Below are 23,434 nucleotides of genomic sequence, written 5' to 3'. Positions count from 1 at the left end.
GAAAATGGCAAAAATGTGCTATTATTGTGACTTGTGATTGCATTGGGTTTAAGTCCAACAGACACTAGTTCACTGTAATTTTTTTTCTCTTCCTAACTTTTCATGAGTCTAACCCTGTGTACATGAGAAGAGCTCATTTATGAGCATGTGCTAATCAGTTCTGACTACAAGTTTAAGTCATCCCTGAGCAAACAGAAAAAAATTCAGCTTAGCAATAAAGTTAAATAATTATTACCAGGCTATGTGATGTGACTACAATGTGACATTGAAATGACTATGGTGTGATTAGAATAAGAATGTTATATGCCTGTGATGTTACTAGAATGAGGCTATAAAACGTCTGTGATGCCATACTGCTGTGATATGACTAGTGTCAGGAAAAATGTGTGCATTATTAATGCATACATAAACATGCCGTATTTCAGAAGCAGACTGCATTACACAGAATGCTAGCAGTTCTAATTATCTCCTTTATTAATGGCTGTTCTGCCTTGTATTTTAAAAGACAAAAGAACTGCATACTTAATTCATTCACAGAATTCTTTTTCTAAGTGGTTTGGCAGTAAGGTTGCTCCTTCATGTCACTTGCTTGACTTTCAGTGCTGGGGCTCTAGCCATCCTTCCTGTATTACATAATGAACATTTTCCTTAAACTATTATTAGATCCAGTTCCGTTTTCTAACGTTACTTGATGTCATCAAAACCGGGATCAATTTTTTGTGTGTGTGTATCTGTAACAAGAGTATTTTGGACACAACTACAAAGCACAGCAAAACTGAGAACATTTAATCTTTACACATCATGGGATTACAGGATGTGCAATGTTCACATACGGTTTCTGCATCCATATGACTTGCAAGGATATGTACATTTATCAGTATGTAGCACACAATTCCAAGCCATGCAAATTACTGACCTCTGAGAGGTACAACCAGCTTCCACCATTTCTTAACAGTGCATCCTGTGTGCAGACACATACAGGAGTCTGAGGCTAAGAGCCTGCATCTGAAAATGTAAAATCTTCGAGGTAGAACTCTCATCTTTAGCTCACCAATGCTACCAACTGAAAATGTGCAAATGAGACAGTACCACATACAGAAAGAGTCAAATGCTGATGTTATCTTTGCTTTCTTTCTATGCATATGTATTTGAAAGGCTTAACCAGAACCAGCAGCCAGTGTGGCCACGTACCTGGGCGTACTAAATTGGCTAGGTTCTGTCACACGGCTTTTAAGTTCAAGCTGAGAAAAGCTAGCAATAAAAGCATAGTCAAATGAAGGTTCATTCATGCTTCAGAAAACGTTGAAAAAGGCACTACATATAATGCTCTATAGATAATGCACTATAATCATCTTCTTGTCACACTCTTGAGGTCACTCATACTGTAATACATTGGCATTTTATTACGGTGTCTTCCAGGCATGTGATGCTTCTTTGTGGCTAGCTGGATAATTTACCTGTGTCATTTATGGGGAAGGCGAAACGATCACTTTTATTATTTATCAAACCACAGAGAGGAGGAATCTTTTCCAGTTCAATGTTTAAGCAGACAAAACCCAAACCAGCAGAGTAGCTCTCTCCCTCCCTTGGCGCGTGTCTCGGCTGACCCTTTGGGAAAGGGAAGGAGAAAGGTGTGCAGGCGTAAATGGGAGCCGAGACAGGGCTGGAGTCAGAGCAGCCTGAATTATAGATGAAAGGGCATGTATTAAATATAAGGCCGAACCGGGCGAAGGCGGGCCGGGGCAGCCGCTTGCCTCCGAACCTGCGCAGCGCCAGGCGGCGGCCCCATGGCCACCGCTCCGCTCCGGGCCCGACTCGCACCACGGGCGGCCGCGCTGCCCCGCGCAAGCAAGACCGAGCACGCACTGGGGCATCCCCCACCCCCCAAAAAAACCCAAACCACACCACCAACCCAAACGCACACCAAGACCTTGTTTTCAGAATTACCCCTCCGCTACGCGCGAACCCGACGCTGCTTTCCACCACTTCCGCGCCCACCCCTCCTGCGCTCCCCTCCGCACCCGCTGGGGCGCTGCGCCCCCGACCGCGGAGCGCCCACTCGCCCTCCGGGTGGCCGCGACCCCGCGCCGCGCCCGCGTCTCTCCGCCACGCTCCTCCCGCGGAACGCCCCGCTCCCGCCGCGTCCCCGCCGGCCCCCGCCAGTCCCCTCCGCGCGGTGCGCATCCCCCACGCCGCGCTCCCGCCCGGCCGGGCCGGGGAGCGACGTGCCCGGCGGCCAATGCCGGGGCCGCGCTCCGCCATCCACCGCCCCCGCCGGCGCGGGCCAATGCGGTGCGGCGGGAGGGGTGGCCTCGCGCCGCTCCCACCCTCCCTCTGGGCTTATTGAGAGTTATATCAAGAATTTCAGTTCAGAGAGAGAGAGGGAGAAGGAGAGAGCGTATGTGAGGGAGAGAGGCTGGGAGGGAGGGAGGGAGGAGGGAAAGCGCCGCCGCTTCCTCCCGTCACTAAAGCAATAACCTATTAGGATTTTTTTTTTAATTTTTTTTTTTTTTTTTTTTTTTTGGGCAACTGTCACCCCAAAGCTAAAGAGGGAGAAGCACCGCCAGACCAACTCTTGCCATTTCCAGTCAGAAGTTGCAGACTTCATGTAGCTGCCTCTGCTCTGCCGAGAGAGGGATGGGAATGGTGTGCAGTGCAGAGTGGAAAATAGCCCCGCTCTAAGAAGTGCACCGGATTTTTCCCTTGCTGTTTGTTTGGGTTGTTGCGTGCACGTTAGACACCCAAAGGATCGCCGCTTCGTAGGAATGAAACGTGGAGAGGATGACTAACGACAGAACTGTGAATTTGTTCCCTGGAGTTGCTAATTTGCCACCCCGAAGCAACACATATCTCAAGGAGGAAGCGTTTGGCTGCTGCTGATTTCTCCAAAACTGGTGGTTTACCAGATGCATTGTGCTGTATCTGCTGGAACAGATCATTGCTTAGCTGCAGCAGATCGTCAAAGGTAGACAACTAACGTAAGTGCAAAGTTACCCTTACACTGGGATGCATTTCCTTTAAAGAAAAAAAAAGAAAAAGCCAACACGCAGTATATTTATCTAGGGAAAGAATCAGTGTTTGGGATTCAGTTGATGTTGGTGGGAAAGGCTCACCTACTCGCTGTCTCTGCATCCCTACCTGCATTACTCTGCTAGAAGTAATCACAGGCATCAGTTACCGTGCAGCTTAATGCAGATAAGATTAGTGCTTAGGGCTGCCTAGTTCCGTCAAACTGTAGGTGCTGGCAGCCTTGCACCCCGATAATTCGCGGTTAGCAGTGCATGCAAACAGAAGTCTGTCAGTAGCTTTCCTGGTTTTTTTTTTTTTTTCCACCTGCATTATTAGTCTGCAGTATTTATATGTGGCAGCTGCTAATATCATCCTGAAGGGAGATCAGTGTCAACGGGGAAAGGCTGCACCTTTTTTTCTCCTCATGTCATCAGAAAATGTATATTCCCCCATCTATAAAACATGCTTCCTGGTTCTAAGTTATATTTGGAATTTCCAGCCTCCTGATTTAGACTGTGTTTAAAAACAAATAAAGTTTTAGGTTATTAAACAGAAGGAGAAGTATCCAACATCTGGAGAAGAAACATTGAGCTGAGAGTGTAAGAAACTGTAAGTCCTGTTATTGTCTCATCAGTTAACAGGGATGTGAAGTAGCCAGTGACGACTGCTGCAGCAGCAGCATGTCCGGGTGGTTATTTCCCAGTACGATAGCTATAGAGGGGCATGCAAGGCGAGCAGAGAAAAATCTGGTTAGCAAGAGCTAAAAAATATGTATGGAAGCAAACAGCAAATTACGTTTGGCAGCTGACATAGCAGTTAGAATTCAGAAGTAGTCCGGGAAGGTTTTTTACTTGCACCAAATGACTGGGTGGAGGAGGGTAGAGGGGGAATGCACGTTACAGATTACACGGTGTACCAAGAAATTATTCAGAAAGTACGTGTCAAAACAGTAGCTACCCTTAATCCTGCAAGTAGTTATTTTCATTCGTGCTCTGTGAAAATGCAGCCGATGGGATATTGGTGCATTTGTCCGGAGGGCTTGCTTGTAAAAGGGAGCACTAGGAAAATGTACTGCTGGAAGCGTGCATTGCAAAAACAAGTAGTAGTTGGAGATTGTGGATTTATCATGCCTAAAAAACAATAATGCTGTTCTGTGTGGTTGTGTTGACAGTGATGTCTCCAAATAAGAAATGAGATGTAATGCATCCTGCAGTCCATGCATGCCTCCTCTTGCAAATCGTACATCATTCCTCTCTGGAAACCTTTAAGTCCTAAAATCCGTGAAAAGAGAATAAAAACATTATCATGGACCTGAGAGATTTTTACCTGTTGGCTGCTTTGATTGCCTGTTTAAGGCTGGATTCTGCTATAGCTCAAGAACTTATTTACACTATTAGAGAGGAGCTGCCTGAAAACGTACCCATAGGGAACATACCAAAGGACCTGAACATTTCTCATATCAATGCTGCCACAGGGACCAGTGCCAGCCTTGTATATAGACTGGTGTCTAAAGCAGGGGATGCGCCTCTGGTCAAAGTATCCAGTAACACAGGGGAAATCTTCACAACGTCTAACCGAATAGACAGAGAAAAACTGTGTGCTGGAGCTTCCTATGCAGAAGAAAACGAGTGTTTCTTTGAACTTGAAGTGGTGATTCTCCCCAATGACTTTTTTAGGCTGATCAAAATAAAAATCATTGTAAAGGACACTAATGATAATGCGCCTATGTTTCCATCCCCTGTCATCAATATCTCCATCCCAGAAAACACTCTGATCAACAGTCGGTTTCCAATCCCATCAGCAACAGATCCTGACACAGGTTTCAATGGTGTGCAGCACTATGAGTTGTTAAATGGGCAGAGTGTCTTTGGACTGGATATTGTAGAAACTCCAGAAGGGGAGAAATGGCCTCAGCTGATTGTGCAGCAGAACTTGGACAGAGAGCAAAAGGACACCTATGTGATGAAAATCAAAGTGGAGGATGGAGGTACCCCCCAGAAATCCAGCACAGCTATCCTGCAAGTCACAGTAAGTGATGTCAATGATAACAGGCCAGTGTTTAAAGAGAGTCAAGTAGAGGTCCATATACCAGAGAATGCCCCTGTAGGCACCTCTGTAATTCAGCTTCATGCTACAGATGCTGATATAGGAAGCAATGCAGAAATCAGATATATTTTTGGTGCCCAAGTCGCCCCTGCAACCAAAAGATTTTTTGCTTTAAACAACACCACCGGGCTGATTACAGTTCAGAGGTCCTTAGATCGAGAAGAGACTGCTGTTCACAAAGTGACAGTGCTGGCTAGTGATGGTAGCTCTACACCGGCCCGGGCAACTGTCACCATCAATGTCACTGATGTAAACGATAACCCTCCCAACATAGACCTCAGGTACATAATAAGCCCCATCAATGGCACAGTGTACTTATCTGAGAAAGATCCCATCAATACAAAGATTGCCCTAATTACAGTTTCAGATAAGGACACTGATGTGAATGGCAAAGTGATCTGTTTCATTGAGAGAGAGGTCCCCTTCCACTTGAAAGCAGTTTATGACAACCAGTATTTGTTAGAGACCTCCTCCTTGTTGGACTATGAGGGCACCAAAGAATTCAGCTTTAAAATTGTGGCTTCTGATTCTGGCAAGCCCAGTTTGAACCAGACTGCCCTGGTAAGAGTTAAGCTGGAGGATGAAAATGACAACCCTCCGATTTTCAGCCAGCCTGTAATTGAGCTGTCAGTTTCTGAAAACAACCGGCGTGGTCTATACTTAACAACTATTAGTGCCACAGATGAAGACAGTGGGAAAAATGCAGACATTGTTTATCAGCTTGGTCCTAATGCCTCCTTTTTCGATCTGGATCGAAAGACAGGAGTTTTGACAGCCTCCAGAGTTTTTGACAGAGAAGAGCAGGAGCGTTTCATTTTCACTGTTACAGCCCGAGACAACGGCACCCCTCCTTTGCAGAGTCAAGCGGCTGTAATTGTTACTGTGTTGGATGAAAATGACAACAGTCCCAAATTTACTCATAATCATTTCCAGTTTTTCGTATCCGAGAACTTACCAAAGTATAGCACGGTAGGGGTGATCACAGTGACTGATGCAGATGCCGGGGAAAATAAAGCAGTGACCCTTTCCATCCTGAATGACAATGAAAACTTTGTTCTGGATCCATACTCTGGAGTTATAAAGTCCAATGTTTCTTTTGATCGAGAACAGCAGAGCTCTTACACCTTTGATGTTAAGGCAGTGGATGGAGGGCAACCTCCTCGCTCTTCTACAGCGAAAGTAACCATAAACGTGATGGATGTTAATGATAACAGTCCCGTTGTCATCTACCCACCTTCTAACACTTCTTTTAAGCTAGTGCCACTCTCAGCAATTCCAGGATCGGTGGTAGCTGAAGTCTTTGCTGTGGATATAGACACTGGCATGAATGCTGAGCTGAAGTACACAATCGTAAGCGGCAATAACAAAGGTTTGTTTCGGATTGATCCAGTGACAGGTAATATCACTCTGGAGGAAAAACCAACTCCTAATGATGTGGGGCTGCATCGCTTAGTTGTCAACATAAGTGATTTGGGTTATCCCAAATCCCTGCATACTCTTGTGCTTGTATTTTTATATGTAAATGATACTGCTGGAAATGCCTCTTATATTTATGACTTGATACGCAGGACTATGGAAACACCTTTGGATCGGAACATAGGGGACAGTAGCCAGCCCTACCAAAACGAGGACTATCTCACAATCATGATCGCTATTGTGGCAGGTGCCATGGTAGTCATAGTGGTGATATTTGTCACAGTCCTTGTTCGCTGTCGACATGCATCCAGATTCAAAGCTGCCCAGAGGAGCAAGCAAGGTGCTGAGTGGATGTCTCCCAATCAGGAAAACAAGCAAAACAAGAAAAAGAAAAGGAAGAAAAGGAAATCTCCAAAGAGCTCCCTTTTGAACTTTGTGACGATTGAGGAGTCCAAACCTGATGATGCAGTTCATGAACCTATCAACGGGACAATAAGCCTTCCAGCAGAGCTGGAGGAGCAAAGTATAGGAAGATTTGATTGGGGCACAGCACCACCAACAACCTTTAAGCCTAACAGTCCTGATCTTGCCAAGCATTACAAATCTGCCTCTCCGCAGTCTGCTTTTCATCTCAAACCTGACACTCCCGTTTCAGTGAAAAAGCACCATGTGATTCAGGAACTCCCGTTGGACAACACCTTTGTTGGTGGTTGTGACACCCTTTCCAAACGCTCTTCCACTAGTTCAGATCACTTCAGTGCCTCAGAGTGCAGTTCCCAAGGAGGCTTCAAGACAAAGGGCCCCTTACACACCAGACAGGTAAACGAGCACTTTTACTGGTCTATAAGTACTGCATACAAGTGCCCGATCAACCAGTATTAAAAGTGCCACTGTGTTGTGGGTTTCTTTTTTGTTTCATTCTAATTTAATTTAGTTAACATTATGGGGGGAACAAAAAAAAAAAACAAAACCAACCAAACTAAACACCAAAACCAAGAACAAACAAACAAACGAACAAAAACCTTGACCCATTTATTATTTACCTGGGGCTTAACCATGCATTTGCAAAATGCCTTTGATACTTTGGGTTTTGAAGAATTTTGATTGTTAGAGGACTGTTATGCCTCCATGCATGTGCATATACATGTGCATAAACAAAACTGAAGAAAAAGACTTTTTTTTTTTCTCCCCAGTATTTAACTGTCCAATTGTAAAAGTTATTGAAGAACTGTTTTCTTATATGCTAAATTTCAGTCAGAAATTTGACTGTTTCAAGATTGAAGGGATATGTACATTGTTTCAAATTTCAAAGTGAGTTGGCTTGAATGTCTTTTCCATTTCAAGCTGATTTGGAACCTTGCTAAGTTAGTGTTGCTAAAAGGGTTAATTTTTTTTCCCTAACAAAGACAGCCAAATTTCCAAGCTACTGCATCAGTGAAGCACGTGGTTTATTGTTAGGATATAACTAAGCCATATGTAAGTCTTCCTTTTGTTTGAGTTCAACATGATTTTGTTGTAATAGATGAAAGTTGGTATCGCATAGACAGTTTGCTGCATATTTTAAAAAAATGGCCAAAGCATACTTTTGAAAGGAATGCGTTCTCTGAATACATCTGAATTATGCAGGAAAAAGAAAAAAAAAAGTCCGTCCATTGTAAATATTTTCTCATCTTAGTAATGCATAAGTGATCTGACATAGCTCATTTTAAACCGTGAAACACGCCATATGAAGAGGGATTAGGAGGCTGAGAGACTCATATTTCAACCAAATCCAGCATTAGTTTTTTTTCTTAGGTCTAATAATTCCTTGCTAATAAAGATTTAAACGCGGCGCTGTCTTAATTTATTTTACGGGCGCTCGTCTGCGGGCGCCGCGGGAGCGCGCGCGCGCGGCCCGTAGATGGCGCCAAGGCACCGCGCGGCGCGCGCTGGCCCCGCGCCAGCCCTGCGGAGGCTGAGGGGGCCGGGGGCGGGGAGCGCGGAGGGGCCGGGCCGGGCCGGGCCGGATCGGATCGGGCCGGAGTTCCAGCCGAGGAGCCCTTTCTGGAACGCGGGGCGAGGCGGAGCGGGCGCGGGTTAAGTTCGCGTCTTTGCGAGGCGGCTTTCTCGGTGCTCCGTCGTCGCAGAGGCTCGGTCGGTGTTGGGAGTCGCATCCGTGTTCCTTGCGGGCGCAGTACGCTCCAAATGACAGTGATTTGTCTGAATTTGTTAGGGATATGGATCCTAGGGAACCAAGCGAGACACATTTAGGCTTGTCTTTGGAAAAAGATTTTGACGGTAGCCAAGTTTAGGACAAAGTCGTCCTCTTGCTGTTGCATTAGCCTTATCTGAGATGAACGTGCCGTTCCCAGAAGTGTGTGTTGACTTTGGGTGTCTGTAAGGTGTCGCACTAACAAGGTGCTAAGAATAAAACGAGCGCTTTGGAGGCAGTTCTGCTAAAGTGACTGCTCTGACGCAACTCCTTCTTAGAACGACACGCTGAGAGCACCGCAGAAGAGTCTCACAAACCCCTGATCTCTAAGGGACCTTAAAGAAGGATATACTCCCCAAGCCATCTCACAGCACCGTACACACACTGTCGGCATAAGTTAAAAAAAGAACCGATTTAAAAAAACACCCCCCCAAAATTACAGAAGAGCTCTGCATAATCTGTGCTTACTCGTCTGAAGTTTTCTTCTCAGTTATACTTGCAAAATGTAATCCCCCCAAACCACATATTCTTTTTCTGCTCTGAGATTATTTTAATTTAAGTTTAAGTTAGCTTTCCAAACTCCATTAGAAAACTCAGACTTAACTCCCTGTAGTATCTAGAGGCAGTTGGGACACCCAAAATTTTTACCTGACAGAATGTGTAAGCTCTGCATGGTGAAATTGAACATGAGGGGAAAAAACTCCCACACCCAAACAATGACTGGTGGTATTTCCAACATTACCTGTGTTCATTACATTAAATACACTAGTCTCCATTTAATAATATCTGTAATTATAACTAAATATGGACCTGATTCAAATTTCACTGAGGTCTTAGTGTATCCTTTTTGGAGTCAGCAGATACTCATGATTTGGATTGCTCCCTGCAAAAGCTGTATTATTACATGTAAATGAAAATACAACTCCTTCTTAGGTAGACAGTTACCTAAACTGAGCACGTATATTTTTATTCCGTGGGGAATGAGATAGTGTCTTTTTGGTTTTTTTTCTCCCAATGACGAGTGTTATAGCATGTAATCTTTTTATGCTTCCTGTCAATTTTGGCTGGAGTAGTATAACCATCAATGGTAGTAATCGTCAACAATCTTCCTATTCTTCTGTCTGTAATTCATAAAAATTAGGATTCATTTTAGCTAATATTCATTGGCACAGGAGTGAAATACACCATCATAGGTCTTTTTTTAAGATTTGTGATAGAGTATGGCCTTTAAGCAAAGTATTCACATTGCTTAAAGATCTTACTGAATAGTAGAGTGTGCAAATGCCCCAACATCTGAAAAAAATTTTTACAAATTCCTTTAGAAAGAGATACTTAGTTCTGTGCCATTGTACTGTTTTCTTCAGGTTTAACACAACTAATTTCTCTGCATCTAATGTTGAGTTAAGTTACGTATCTATTCAGTAACAGTGTGTTTTGTAAAGAACATGGGAATTGTTGTGGATGATGTTAAGATAGGGAAAGATAAAATATAGGATAAATATATGTCTGAGAAATACTAGCATCCTCCACCTTTAGTTACAGTTTCTTTTAGTCTAAGGTAAACACACACACAGAGTGTGTCTTGCAGATACATTAATATTAACAAAGAGCTGAGACATATGTCAGCACTTGGACTTCATTCAAGCAAAATCCTGTTACTTTTGATGGGCATGTGGCCCTAGAAATCTGCTAGAACTGGGTCCTAAGTCAAAAATCTTTTAGAATAAAAAAAACCATATTGTTCAATGAAAAATTCTTAGGTTTTTTGGAGGGGGGGTTGTGGGGTTTTTTGGGGTTTTTTTGTTCGGCAATTTCTGTGCAGTCATCAGTAAATTTAGTGGAAATTCTGTGGTTAAGTCTTTGCATGTGACTTCGAATTGTACAGACTGATGTTTCACAAGTACCCAGTATGAAAACCAAAGCCTCCTTCAAGTGCCTATCTTGCAGTAAACCTGGTGGATGCTCTGAAAAGAGCATTTTTGAATACTTGAACTTGGGATTGTTCTAAATGCTAATTCGCATAATTAGGAGTATGGAAAGGATGTTGCACACCACCAGCTTATATAGCTAAGCTTCCAAAATCAGTGTTATGACTCATAAAGAATACTGAAATCTATGCAGGCTTCTCAATCAGTGTTCTTTTCAGTATTTGATTGAACTTTAAAATGCGCTTCAAATTAGTAAGTCATTACACCAAACAGCTACATAGAAATACAGCAGAAGACAACATGTTGTATTCTTCTATGTGAAAGACCTCTTTTGAAAAGCAAATAAACAGACAAAATCTCTTACTCAATGCCATTAGATTAACAATAGATTAAATAATAAAAGAAATTAGGGCCAATTTACTGTGGTTATCCCAATTTTAAATTATAACAACTTCATTTAATCAGATTTAAAGCACAGCAGTGACAAATAACACAGTTTTAAAAATATGTATCAGTATAGGTTATGGGCAAAACCTTCAGTCTTCATTCCTAATCAAAATGCATTTAGGCATGTGCTTAACTTTCATTTATCATGGTAGAACTGAAGCAGGTCCTTAAAGTCCAAGTCACTTGTGATGTTCTCTTCGAGTCGTAAGCACACTATAAGCACTTTTCTGAATCAAGATGATAATTTAGAAATTTTGGAAATATGCACAGTTCTAGTAGATACAGGAAAACTGAATATATCTTAACACTGTCCTTGTATTTCTGTGCTCTAGTGGCAGAAATTAAGGTTTTGGGGCTTGAATGGCACATTAAATACATTCCGTACTGCAGTATATTTTTAATCTTATACTCAATAACGTAAGCTCTGTGGAGGTTGCTTTATTCCTTTTCCAGCCAGTGGACTTCTTGCCTGATCAAGGAACAAGTAGCCAGGCTCCTGCTGATCAATGCACATCACTTAAGCTTTATGTGGCAAATCTAATTGATGTTATCTTACTCTGGAGTGCTTAAATTTGTAAGTTTGGGGTTTATGTAAGAGAAAAGCTGAAAACATTAATGACTCTTAATTTGATACGCTGAGAGTGGCAATTTCAAGGTGCATAAGTTGATGGAAATCTGCATTGGAACAGCAGTGCAGAGCTTACGTCACCTGCAAATATTAAAATTCTGTAACCATAGCATTCCACAATTCTGCACTCAGTATTATTTTTAGTGGCCTTGTTTCATCACTTAGTATAAATAAAAAATACATACATTCTTTTGTATGCTTAATTTGGTTTATGTATTAGCATGGATATTAGTCTTGGGTGAGGACTAGTCATCTGGAAAAGTGTCTGCATGTAAAATTCAATTGTTTTCTAGTTCTGTATATTTATATATCTATACTAAAATATTAGAAATGGTGATAATGTACAGTGTATTTTTTCTATTGTTGTATAACTGAAAAATAGGTTAACAGATTTTGCTTGACTGTCTAAAGAAATTCATCTTTGAGCTGAGACCAAGCATGGAAAATTTCAACTGAAAAGAAGAATTTTTCAGAAAGTTAAGAGCATGTGAAAACTGGAAGTTATAATGGAAATCTGAACATAACCCTAAGCTATAATACCATTTTAAATAGTGACAGTAGACATGCTAAACTAGAGTAGGGAACATTTTGTGTTTACAGATCAGACGGTAAAAGCTTAGTAATCTTCATTTCTCTTTAAATGTTTCCTGTGCAAAAGATTTTTATCAAAATCACTCGAGTCTCATCTGTCCCAAATATCCAAAGCCAAAGTTTCACATATGCTAAGAAATTTGTGCGACACATGTGAGTGAGAACTGGATCTTGAGAGTTTTATGCTGTTGCAATATTGTGATAATGTTCTTTTGTATATAGGAACAAGGGAGAATCTTTTTAGTTTCCATTTCAGATTTTCACTTCCAAAGAATCTCTTCTTCTAGCACAGCAAAACCATATCAGCCACACTTTATTGACAGCAATTTTATTGTAGCTAGAGGCTTACAGTAAGCTGTTTATTGCTGTTCCCTAACGCAGTTGACAGCAATTGGGGAATTAATTTTCTTGCCCCTGATGTGCTTTCTTGGGCATAAACAACAGATGTTAAAGATATGAAAACTGACCCATTTACATTCAGCAACTCTTCACGGGCACAGTCTACCTATCTGAGGTGCAAGTTTCAAGTCCTGAGTAATTTTGCTCCATCAATTCTAGGATTCTTACTTTTGCAATAGAATTTTTTATCGTGATAAATACTGTCCAAGGGCTAGATATGTAATGCCTATGGATAGATCCTCTTCTAGGTGATTTCTGTTCAAGAATAGCTGGGTTCAAGTTTCATTTAGTTCAGGAGATGCTGTATCTTCTTACTCTACCATTTAATTGCATTGAAAATATAGGATTTAACTGACAAAATGGACATAGAGTATTCTGAAAGATCTAACAGGATTTACAGGTGGTACCTGAATTTTTGGTATCACTTCTTTCACAGAACATCATGGTGGTCTGTAAAATCTGTACTCGTAAGTTTCCTCAGTTGCTATTCAAGTACAGCCACATCACATTGATTATGTAATGTCCATGTCTTCGCTGAAGAAAAAAACATACATAGAATCAGGTATTACTTTTTCCTTCTTTTATTTCTTTGGCTTTCCAGCCTGTGGCACAATGTATGTAAAGTGATTTAGCCCTGTACACTGATGTGGGCACTTAATCAGTTCATTTCTGGTTTACATGAGGTAACGTTCCATTGAGTGGAAAGATTTCCCAGACTGTAGATAAGAGATGAATGGATGCTATCATATTTTACTGAAGTGTGGGGGGAAGAGAACATATTTTGTTCATTTCTACTGGCATCTTTTAGAAAGACATTTGCTACATAAGGGGCTTTAGCATCTTACCGAACTGAGATTATAAGTGCTAGTCTAGACACAAAATGCATGTTAAACTTTCCTTTATAATTAAAATACCATACACAAGAAGTTCCTCCCAATGGAGTGGCAATAAATTTCTTGTAATGCATTATTTTCTAGTAAGCTATAAACTCTTGAAGCAGAAATAGCTATTTCTGACAGGAGATGCCTTAAGTTGGTATTGCTGCTTTTTCATTGGTTGTGAAGTTACAAAAACTTGAAATAAAAAAATAAATTGTTTTGAATATCAACATTGTTGTAGCCGTACAAACCCATGTGTATATTATTCCTGGAAGCACTGGGTTTCAGGAAAACATAAAGGCCACTACAATTTTGGTACAGAATTCATGTTGATCTTGCTAAAAATATCTGGGCTTTTGAATCTTGAAATGATTTGGCCTTCATTCCAAATTTAATTTTTGGGTTTTGTGTATACTGTGAATTATATGTGATAATACACAAAAAGGTAGTTAAAAATCTGATTTGTAATCATACAGAGGTGTCTTAATTTGTACCAGTCTCAAAAATTACCCATTCTTTCCTGCTTCTTTTTTCTTTTGCAGCAATTGAGTAGCAGGGGAGATTTGTTTTAAAGTCTTGGCATGGGTTGTCCTGCATCTTCTGTTGCACAGAGAGAAAATTTCGTAATTCAGCATTTGTCAGGATTTTTTGGTGTGTAGAATCTGTACTTTCCTATGACCTGATACTGTACTTTTGCCATTTCTTTTGTGAAATGTCACACTGAACTTTTTGTGCACAAATATTAATATTATTACTTGAAAGTTGGTCTGGAAAATGCACACTTCCTATTACAAGAGGACCATAAAGAGCCTTTTTCTAGAGTAACAGTTCATCATTTGAAATTGAATCCAAGCTGTGATAAATCTGCTGATTTATTCCATCTGCAGCTCTTTCTAATGTTAACTTCTTTATAAAAGCAATAGGATGATGTTGAGATCATCTTTCCAGAATCTAAAAAATATGTAAAATTAATCAGGAGTGAAGTGAATTTAAAATCATTTTGTTTTGAGCTGAATTTAATAAAATGGGAAGGATCAGCTGTCAGATTTTTCTTCCTTCCTTTGTTTACTCCCCCAGGTTTGCAGAAAGGCAGGGTTTTAAAATAACAACCTCTTCCCGGTCCAAAAAATGAAATCAGATATTCTCACTGGCTGGTAGCTGAAAGGGAATCACTATTGATATTGATTGATAAAACACTTTGTAGCCTGAAACTGATCATTCATTCATTCACCTTCATTCCTTCCAGTGAAATCGTCAGATACCTCATTTGTAGTTCTGGAGGACGTTCTTAGTATGTCCTAGGCTTTCACATGTTACTAGTAAGAGAAATCTGTGATTGGTTTTCTTAATCATTAAAAAGTGTTAAATATCTGCTTGTAAAATATTTTTCATCAAATTAACTAATTTAGCCTATGCCTTATAAGGTCATACAGCCTTTAAAACACTGAACAAGTCAAGAGGAAGACCATTCTTCAGTTGTGAATGATATTTGCTCTTTTTGCAGCCCCTTGTTGATTGGTAGCCAGCAGTAGTATCTCTTAAATGGCTAAGCCTGCTAGATGCAAATATCTGTCTTCTTCAAAACACATAAGGTTATGGAGGCAATTGTGTTTCTGATGTAAAGGTTCTGTGGGATGCATATGTTTCTACAGATGAGCTGTGTAGCTGCTCTGCTGAACTTCATGGTGAAATGCTTTGACCACTGAGGTCTATATTCTCTTACCAGAATTTTTTGGAAGAAAGTTTTCACAAAAGTTTGGTTTTACAGGAAGAGATCCAGGACCTCCAGAGAAGGGTGCAGACTAATGAATTTTAAGAGAACACTCCTTCCTGTGTTGACAGGATGCACAGCCGGAAAGGGAGTGATACTTAACTCCTGTTTTTAGTAGTTTTCTCTTCAGTGAGATAGGTGTTGGGAATATTGTTGTTACTCCATTCCCTCTTCTTGCAGCATGTAATAAATATATCTGAACATCATGGTTGCTTCAGGTGCCCAGCTTCTGATTGTGGATCTAGCCTTATTTCTGTCAGTGATGTTTGCAGAAAGTATAATTTGTACAGTTTTCACCAGTACACTTAGCTGGTAGTGCCTGTGCACACAGTGCATTTTGCTTCTGTTGACACTGTGGTGGGTTTCATCTTGTCTGACTTCTAATTGTATAACACATGTGATCTGCTTCACTGGGTTTGTCATTTATTCCACTCTGAAGAAAATATGGTGCTTTAATCTGTTTGCCAAAGCTGAGCAACACAGCTTGGTGAGATGTATCCCACGTCCATATAATTGGGTATGATCCATATTTTTCACTTTCCTGGTGAAGAGCATTATCCAGTCCATTTTTCTGACTGAAGTCAAGAGAAGGGTGTTTGGGTTATGTATTTCTTTAAGTGAAGGTATTATTTGAATAGTGCATGTGGGCACAAAAATGTATGTGCACAGTTGCCTTTGGAAAAGTCTTCTTTGGATTATGACTCAAATTCAAAGGCTTCCAAATCAGCAGAAAGAATCTTACTGACTTCTTATTAAATTGTTATCTGGCCATCAGCTATCTATTTTAGTAAGATGGTGCAATGAAACATGAGTTATTTTGTTTTCGTGCTGTTCCGAGTATTTCTGCTTTTCCTCAGCACTGCACATTCTGTGGTACCTTGTTCTGTGAACCTTAGAACAGGCCATTCACATTATGTGTAAAAATGTTTCTTTTACCTCTCTGGTAAAAGGTATGTGTCTATAGCAGTATGAATTTTCAGTCAGTTGTCAGACTGTTTCACTTTTACCGTTGCAAAAATACAGGTCAAAATATCAGTGATGTGCTAGTCTTACTACTAAGAGAATTTGAAATTGCCTTCAGTTTGTGAAACAGTACCCTGAAACATGGATCCTGTTGAAGTCTGTGGCATCCAGAGCAGCAGGAGGTAGGCTATGTACCAGTTGCAAAGCCCTAGTCATCTCCCATATATTTACCTACTGCCAGATGAATAAGAAACAAAAACAACAAAAAACCCAACCAAACAAAACCAAACAAACAAACAACACCCACGCCCCCAAATTAAATCTGCATCTGCTAAGGACAGGAAACGTTGCCTGTTGAAATTTAATCTGTCTACTGTACAGGAGATGGAGACTTTGCTGTTTGAGATTTCATCAGTTTCATTGCAGAAATCTGTTACATCTGTCAAACATTTCAGTTTGAAATGAACACCTGATTTTTTGCCTTTTTATGCTACAAGAGCACCAGGTTGTCAATCAACAGAAGTACAAAATGGGACAAGATAGGTGATCCGCTGCTGTGATTGACATTTTATTTTTATTTTACAACATCTTTTTTCTTCCTCAAACTTAAAAATGGCAATATTTTTCTGTAGTGGGGTAACAGATGAGAAACATGGATATAGCGCCGGGAGGCCACCCCAATCTTGTTTCTCTTGGCTTCTGATGTCCATTCTGTTGAGAGCACTTGTACAGTCCAGGTGGACAATGGAGCTGTGGGTGACCATCTGAATGAATTTTGTGAATGTCAATCCTGTGTGAATGAGATGAAGATATGAATGAGACTTAAATACACTTAGTTTTGTTATTCTTCATTCTTGCTGTAGTATTAATGCATTACAACAAACCTCATGCAGCCCGAAATATGTAACCAGTAGGGCAGGACCACTTCTGGGTGGGCTGTGTAGGCTTTCAGACTGCCTATAGGCAAAGGGGGGGGTCCAAAACCTTCAGCAACTAATTTGAATCTTGTAACATTTTCGGGGTTTTGATCTGCTTCCTTGAGTACAAATCAGAACTTTTGTTTCTTAATGTGGTTTTTCAAATTCTGGACTAAGAAATGGATGAAAACATAGGTGCTTTTTGAGGGGTTTGAGAAACGGATGCAGTTCTGTGGTTCTGTGATATGTCTATTGATAGCATCCCCACTGAACATCCCTAGATTTCAATATTACTCAGCTTTGCTGAATCTAGGCTTTGGCCTTCTTCTGTGCTTTAGCAGTTGATTAAGAAATATTCTAATCTGTCACAGAGAACCAAGAAACTAATGGCTTGTGAAGTATTTTAGTCTTCAAGCTTCCACTATAAATGATATGAAAAATAGTATCATTTGGCTGATGCTTAAATACATCTCTTTCTTTTATGAGATACTGTCTCTGTCCTTTCATGTTTGTCTTTGTAATCTCTTCTTTTATTCTCCAAGCACACTTATTTTTGTAAAACATATGTATTCACATATTAGAAGTCTGAGTTTTCCCCTCAAATAAATAGTATCATAGTGCAGAAGTGGCACATTTTATGTACCATCTGTTGTAGTACACCCAGCTCATAACCACACATTCCTTGTGTCCACACAAAGACTTTTAATGAATCATCCTCTTTAAGAGTCAAAGATTTGAAGCATTTGGAAGCATATCTGGATAGCTGCATAATATGGGAATCCATCCTATATCTGTTGTAGTTAAAACAAGTAGACGAAATAATTATTTCATATATGTTTTACTTGCTCACTTTTTTTCTTTTCTTTTTATAAGATCATTTTCTCATATATAGCATAATTCATTCAAAATTTGTAATAGGTGTGCTATCTCACAGACTTATGATAGAAAATTGATTCTGAAAACAAGAACAAAAAAGGTAAATCACAAAGCAGAAGAGTGGAGATTGCAACTCAGTAACTGGATAGTGTTTCTTGAATTCAGCAATTTGAAAGGGAGATTGGGATGAGAGAAGAAAACATTCGTATATCTTTACATTTCAAAATGGTTTAAAGATGACTGAACTTGTAGGAAAACTTATTCTTTAATAAGAAAGCTGGCAGTGCTGCTGTGATATACAGATTGTCAGTGATCCTTGAGTCTACTTTTTCAAAGCAGTGTGCTGAGCACTTTTCAGCAGAGCAGTTTCATTCAGTGCTTGCTGAAGCTTTATAGGTGATGCAGATCACCTCCAGACAAAGCATGTCTCATCTATGTCATCATGTCAGCTATGACATTTATCTGTTGTAAGTATGTCACAAAAGTAATTCCGAATTTTAGAACTTTCATTCTTTGGATCAGTGGTGACCACATTAAAAACATTCTGCATTCACTGTCTCACACTTGGTATTATTTAACATTTTCATGTCCTAGTGCTAAATATCAGCCTTAGTTGTATTAGGCATTGTGGAAATTCATTTCAGTAAGCCTCTAGCTACTGAAAAGTGTTATATCTTACATCCTGCTGTCCTCCGTAAAGATAGTTGGGGGTCAGGAGAGCCCTCTGCACTGTGTGCTCCTGCTTGCTACTGCTCATGACATTTGGCATCTGATAGGGATGCTGTGATAGCACCTTCAATTAAAAGCCATAGGCAACAAGCATAACAAAGAGAATCCTTAAGACTGCTTAACATTATGCCATTGCCTCGACTGGAATAAAACCAGCATGAGAATAAATTGCCTGTGTTAGCTTAATTGTGATCTTCGCCTAAGTGCTACCCATGAGACCTTAGACCTAGCAGAAAACCCTAGAGGGAGTATTGGGGGCTTTTTCTGAGATTGCTTAAATTTATCGTATTTCTGTTAGAAAACACTGACACAATTTTATTCCAGCTTTAAAGCCTTAAGCTTTTGCTACCTGTTTTGGGTTTTCATTACTTTTACGTCTATACAGTTACACAGATAATGAGAAGCCTGAAAAACCTGCATATCACTGCATGTAACACCACTCTGCAACTATATACCACCTCATTAGTTTTTTCAATAGCAGAGATAAGTTAGCATTCTGTCATGAAATCTGAACTGCCACCACATCTCGCTGAAGCTTATAAGCCGTGCCATAATAACTTTCACAAAGCACATTAACTCTTGCAACAGAAGATTCAGTCTTGTAAACAAGAAAAAATCATATGGCTCTTTCTATCTGTGAGGCCAATTTGTTTGACATTTTTTCCTGTAAATTTTGCTGCTCGTAGAAATCTTTTGAAATACAAAGGAAGAAATTTTGGTTTTGTCTTTTTCTGCACAATGCAATTGACTGAGATAGACCTAACCTCATTTACATTTGGACTGTGCTGTGCACTCATTTCTCTTTAAACACGATGTGCCTTTTTCTCATTTTTGTTAAGATTCTATCTTCACTGGAAAAAAAAAAGGTGTTTTATATCAAGATTGCTGTTTTGAGGTATCTGCCTAAATGTAAAATCCTTGTGGAGACAAGAAGAAGGTATTTTGTACATTGATGTAGCTGGTCGAGGTTGGCCCAAAACAATACACTTGGGGTTGATCTCTACTGGCTATGTAGAGGTGAAACTACAGAACCTTATCATTAGCAGGATTTTATACTGCCTTACCTACTTCAGTGTGAAATCATGCTGCACTGTCTTGCAGTGAGGTGCCTTTGAGGATATGAATTATGAGTGTACTTACACTAAGTCCTTTAACACTTCTCAAATGATGCCAAGTGAGTCTGTCCTACTGTCTGGCAAAACCATCCAATTTGGTCCTGTGGTTGAATTAAAGTCCTGGGACTTTCACGTTTAATGCTGATGATATTAGTAGAGGTACCCCTAAGAGTTCCTGCCGGGCTTGCATCACCATCTGGTGTAATTCCAATGTATTTTCATACATCTTCAATGTCGGTGTTACTGTTCTGCAAACTATGTTTGATTGCCAATGATGGCAGCTCCATACAATGGGTATAACTCAGTCACTCTCTAAGACAGAGTGATATGAATCACCAAAATCAGACGTTAATTCAGCACAGGCCATTACTTCATGATGGTGATGGTATAGATATGCCTGTATTCAATTTTTACTAAAGTAAAACACAGTATTTTATAGGAAGCATGATCAGAATAAAATGTTTCATCCATGGTCTACTCCATGTTGGCAATAAATGAGTAGACTAGGAGCAAATGTCAGTTCCTTTGCAAGTGAGGTAAGCACTCCTAGGCATGAGTTGCCTTCTCTGAGTTTTTTTGTTCAGTAGCTTGAGTCTGCCCGCTCCTAAGAATGCACTTCTCAGTGTATGTCGTCCATCTTTTTTAAAGTTTCACCTGAAACCGTCCATATGTTTGGGGTTTAAATCCCTTAAAATGTTCCTTTGTGCTGTCTCATCTCTTTATTTTTTAACTAATCTCAATGACTTTGTTTGATATTTTCTATTTCTGGACTTTCTAGGTAATTTGCTTACCTCGTATACTGCACAGGTGTTTCACCCATCCTCTTATTTTCAGTACACTTTTATTAGTACTATTTTCCCCCACCAACCTAGTTACAAGACCACATATTTGATACAGTTGGTAGTTACTCAGTGTGAGACATTTTCCATTCACATGTGATACCTGCTGGCTGCTGCTTCCAATTATGCCATATGCTGAAAAGCTGAGCTGTTGAAGTAATGGAGTCAATGTTATAATCAAACTAGTTACAAAGTAGCAGTGTGTCTCATAAAAGGTTCTGGACAATGTCTGATTTCTGCCATAAGCAAAGTACTGACAAGTCCTGCTTTGTTTTGGTGCTTTTTCAGGTGACAGAGAGGTAGACATACATTCATTATATTGTAAAATCATAACCTTCGAGATCTTGCTGAATCTGCCCTACAGCTATTTATCACATGATTGCAGGGAATGAAAATAACATTCTTCCTTCTACTAGGAATATGTTGCTAACCTTGGGGCAAGATAGTGCATAATTTTATGTGTGCCTAGTCTTGCTGTTATATATAGACTGTTTTGAGATGAATCAGTGTTATCATTTCCCAGAATTTAGCACTAGTGCTTTAGCAGAGCCAAGGAAATTTCATATACTTAGGCTGTTGGCTTCAATAGTGACCAGGGATCTCAAGTCTGAGTCACATTTATATTAATGCCATTTTATAGGCATGGACAAAGGCCAAAAAGATGCTAATATAATTTAGTCCCAAGTTTTTTTTTTTTTTTTTTTTTTTTTTTTTTTTTTAGGTTAGGGCTGCATGTAGTGGTCTCTAAGTAAAGGCTATCTTATTCTTATTTCATATCCATTAATTTTGTATTTGTGAAATTACAACTGTTTCCCTGATGGTTTTGCTTGTAATCAAGAGTTGAACCTGTCTCCCCATGTTTGTGCTATAATACCTCTTTCTTCCTCCCACAAACAGGCTGAAGGAGGCTCAAAGATCTCTAACACCTTTTTCTTTCCTGTGGCACCCATCCTTCTCTTGCAGCTTCTTGAGTAATATCTGGGTTTAAACAAGGAGCATTAATTCACTTTAAATAGCAGGAATTATGGAAGCTGAAGGTCTGTCCCTTTTCACAATTACAGTTTAACCTCTGAGCTGCCAATCTGCCACTTTTGTAAGAGCAGCTCTACTACAGCTGTGCACCAAATAACATAGCTCTGACTTCTTGAGTTACTTTGTTTGCAGGGTGATGTGCAGTGGGTAGTTTTAAGCACATTGAAATAATCTCTGCTACTACACAGACACTGTCATGGCTCACTTTTGAGCTACTTATGCTTACAGACAACATTTTCTAGTATTGTCTAAAGATAAACATATCTGGAAAAAAATTTCCAAGCTATGTAAATTGAGTTTCAGGTTTTGGTATCTGTGATACTTTAACATCTTAAGAACAGCGGGACAGCATGAAATTAACAGAAAAAGGCTGAGGCGGATACTGATGAAAACAGTTGAATATGCAAATCAGGCTACATCCACTGTTTTAAGAAATGAAATAATTCTGAGTGTAGTTGTTAAGATAGTCTGTGCCCTTAACAGGAACTTGTACAATTATAAAATAGATGTTATTTTTTAATCATGGGGGACAAAATAATCACATTTCTAGTCCATGGGTCTGTGATATTTTTAAATAGTTCAACACAATGGTAAAATGCCTTATACTTAGTCCAAACCCACTGGAGCTTCAGATTATGCTCTTCCAACTTGCTGCGTGAATTTTCTTCAGGGGGTTCCTAGTTGATTAAAGCTTGATAAAAAGTGACATCAGGAACGGAGAAGTTTGTTTTTATTCTCTTCAGTATTGCATTAGCTGTCCCAAAATATAGGTATAAAAGCAACAGTCCACTTTTTCAGGCTTAGCTGAGGCAAACATAATGATTTTAAATTCTGCAGAACATACTTGGGCAAAGTGGCCATTTATTTTATAGAGAATTTTGCCTGATTAAGAACTGTTTCCCCCTTATCTGAGTTTCTTGGAAAAACGGTATTGACTCTGATCCAGTAAAGTAGAGCAAGCTTCTTAATCTGGCACATTAAATAAAAGCTCAGCTGGGAAAGGAATGCAGTATTTTGTCTTTGCATTTCAATTGGGTTGAAACTTCTTATTTTAAGCTCAGGCTGTGAGAATCATCTTCAAGCAATACAACATCATACACAAAGGTGATAGATGCTTGGAATGAGTACAAGTGTATGATGGGGCACATCTTTGCCGTTAATAAAAGCAAAAATAAGTGAGTGCAGCATTCAGACTTCCTTATTCATTTCTGTCAAGCAATTCTGTTTTGACTTCAGCACTCCTGCTGTTTGGAGTCGTGGACCTTTCTTTTAACACAGACAGGGTATTATCCTAATCTGCATGCTGGGGAAAAGTCCCGTTGAGCATAGCTGTAATTCTAAAAGGAGTTTCACTTTTGACCACATCCCAGTTTTGAACCAAGATTGCTAATGTAGGCATGCTTGCTACTTCTAGAGTTGTGGAGAGGGTCTTGAACTTCTTTCTCAAAACTTTTCTTCTCTCATTTTGCTTCCTTTTCTCTGTGAAAATTGTTCATATTTCTGCCAGTGTAATAATGAAAAGAGTTGCACTTTTTATTTCTAAAACAAATAATGATTTTTTTTTCTACTTGTACTGAGACTTCCAGCTCTGCCAAAAAT

At 39.9% G+C, this 23,434-nt stretch overlaps 2 protein-coding genes across 9 annotated transcripts in view; one reads left to right on the top strand and one right to left on the bottom strand.

Annotated features, from left to right (window-relative positions):
• Positions 1–762: 762 nt before the first annotated feature.
• LOC120410337 lies at positions 763–2,262 on the bottom strand. Its single transcript, XM_039555595.1, has one exon. The coding sequence runs from the start codon at positions 2,260–2,262 to the stop codon at positions 1,441–1,443; it is 822 nt and encodes a 273-aa protein (XP_039411529.1). The 3' UTR covers positions 763–1,440.
• Positions 2,263–2,418: 156 nt separating this feature from the next.
• Positions 2,419–23,434, top strand: part of PCDH9 (protocadherin 9) — a 680,650-nt gene continuing 659,634 nt past the window's right edge. For 4 of the 8 annotated variants that reach the window (XM_010405552.4, XM_010405549.4, XM_010405556.3 and 1 more), the window contains exons 1-2: positions 2,420–2,978; positions 4,181–7,350. In XM_010405552.4, coding sequence (XP_010403854.2) covers positions 4,315–7,350 — 3,036 coding nt within the window. In that variant the 5' untranslated portion in view covers positions 2,420–2,978; positions 4,181–4,314. The other 4 variants (XM_010405553.4, XM_010405551.4, XM_010405554.4 and 1 more) reach the window with 3 other exon arrangements.

This window comes from Corvus cornix, chromosome 1, assembly GCF_000738735.6.
Source record: "Corvus cornix cornix isolate S_Up_H32 chromosome 1, ASM73873v5, whole genome shotgun sequence".
Lineage (NCBI taxonomy): Eukaryota > Metazoa > Chordata > Aves > Passeriformes > Corvidae > Corvus > Corvus cornix.
Note: the sequence above shows the minus strand (reverse complement) of the source record. Positions and strands in the feature narration are given on the sequence as shown.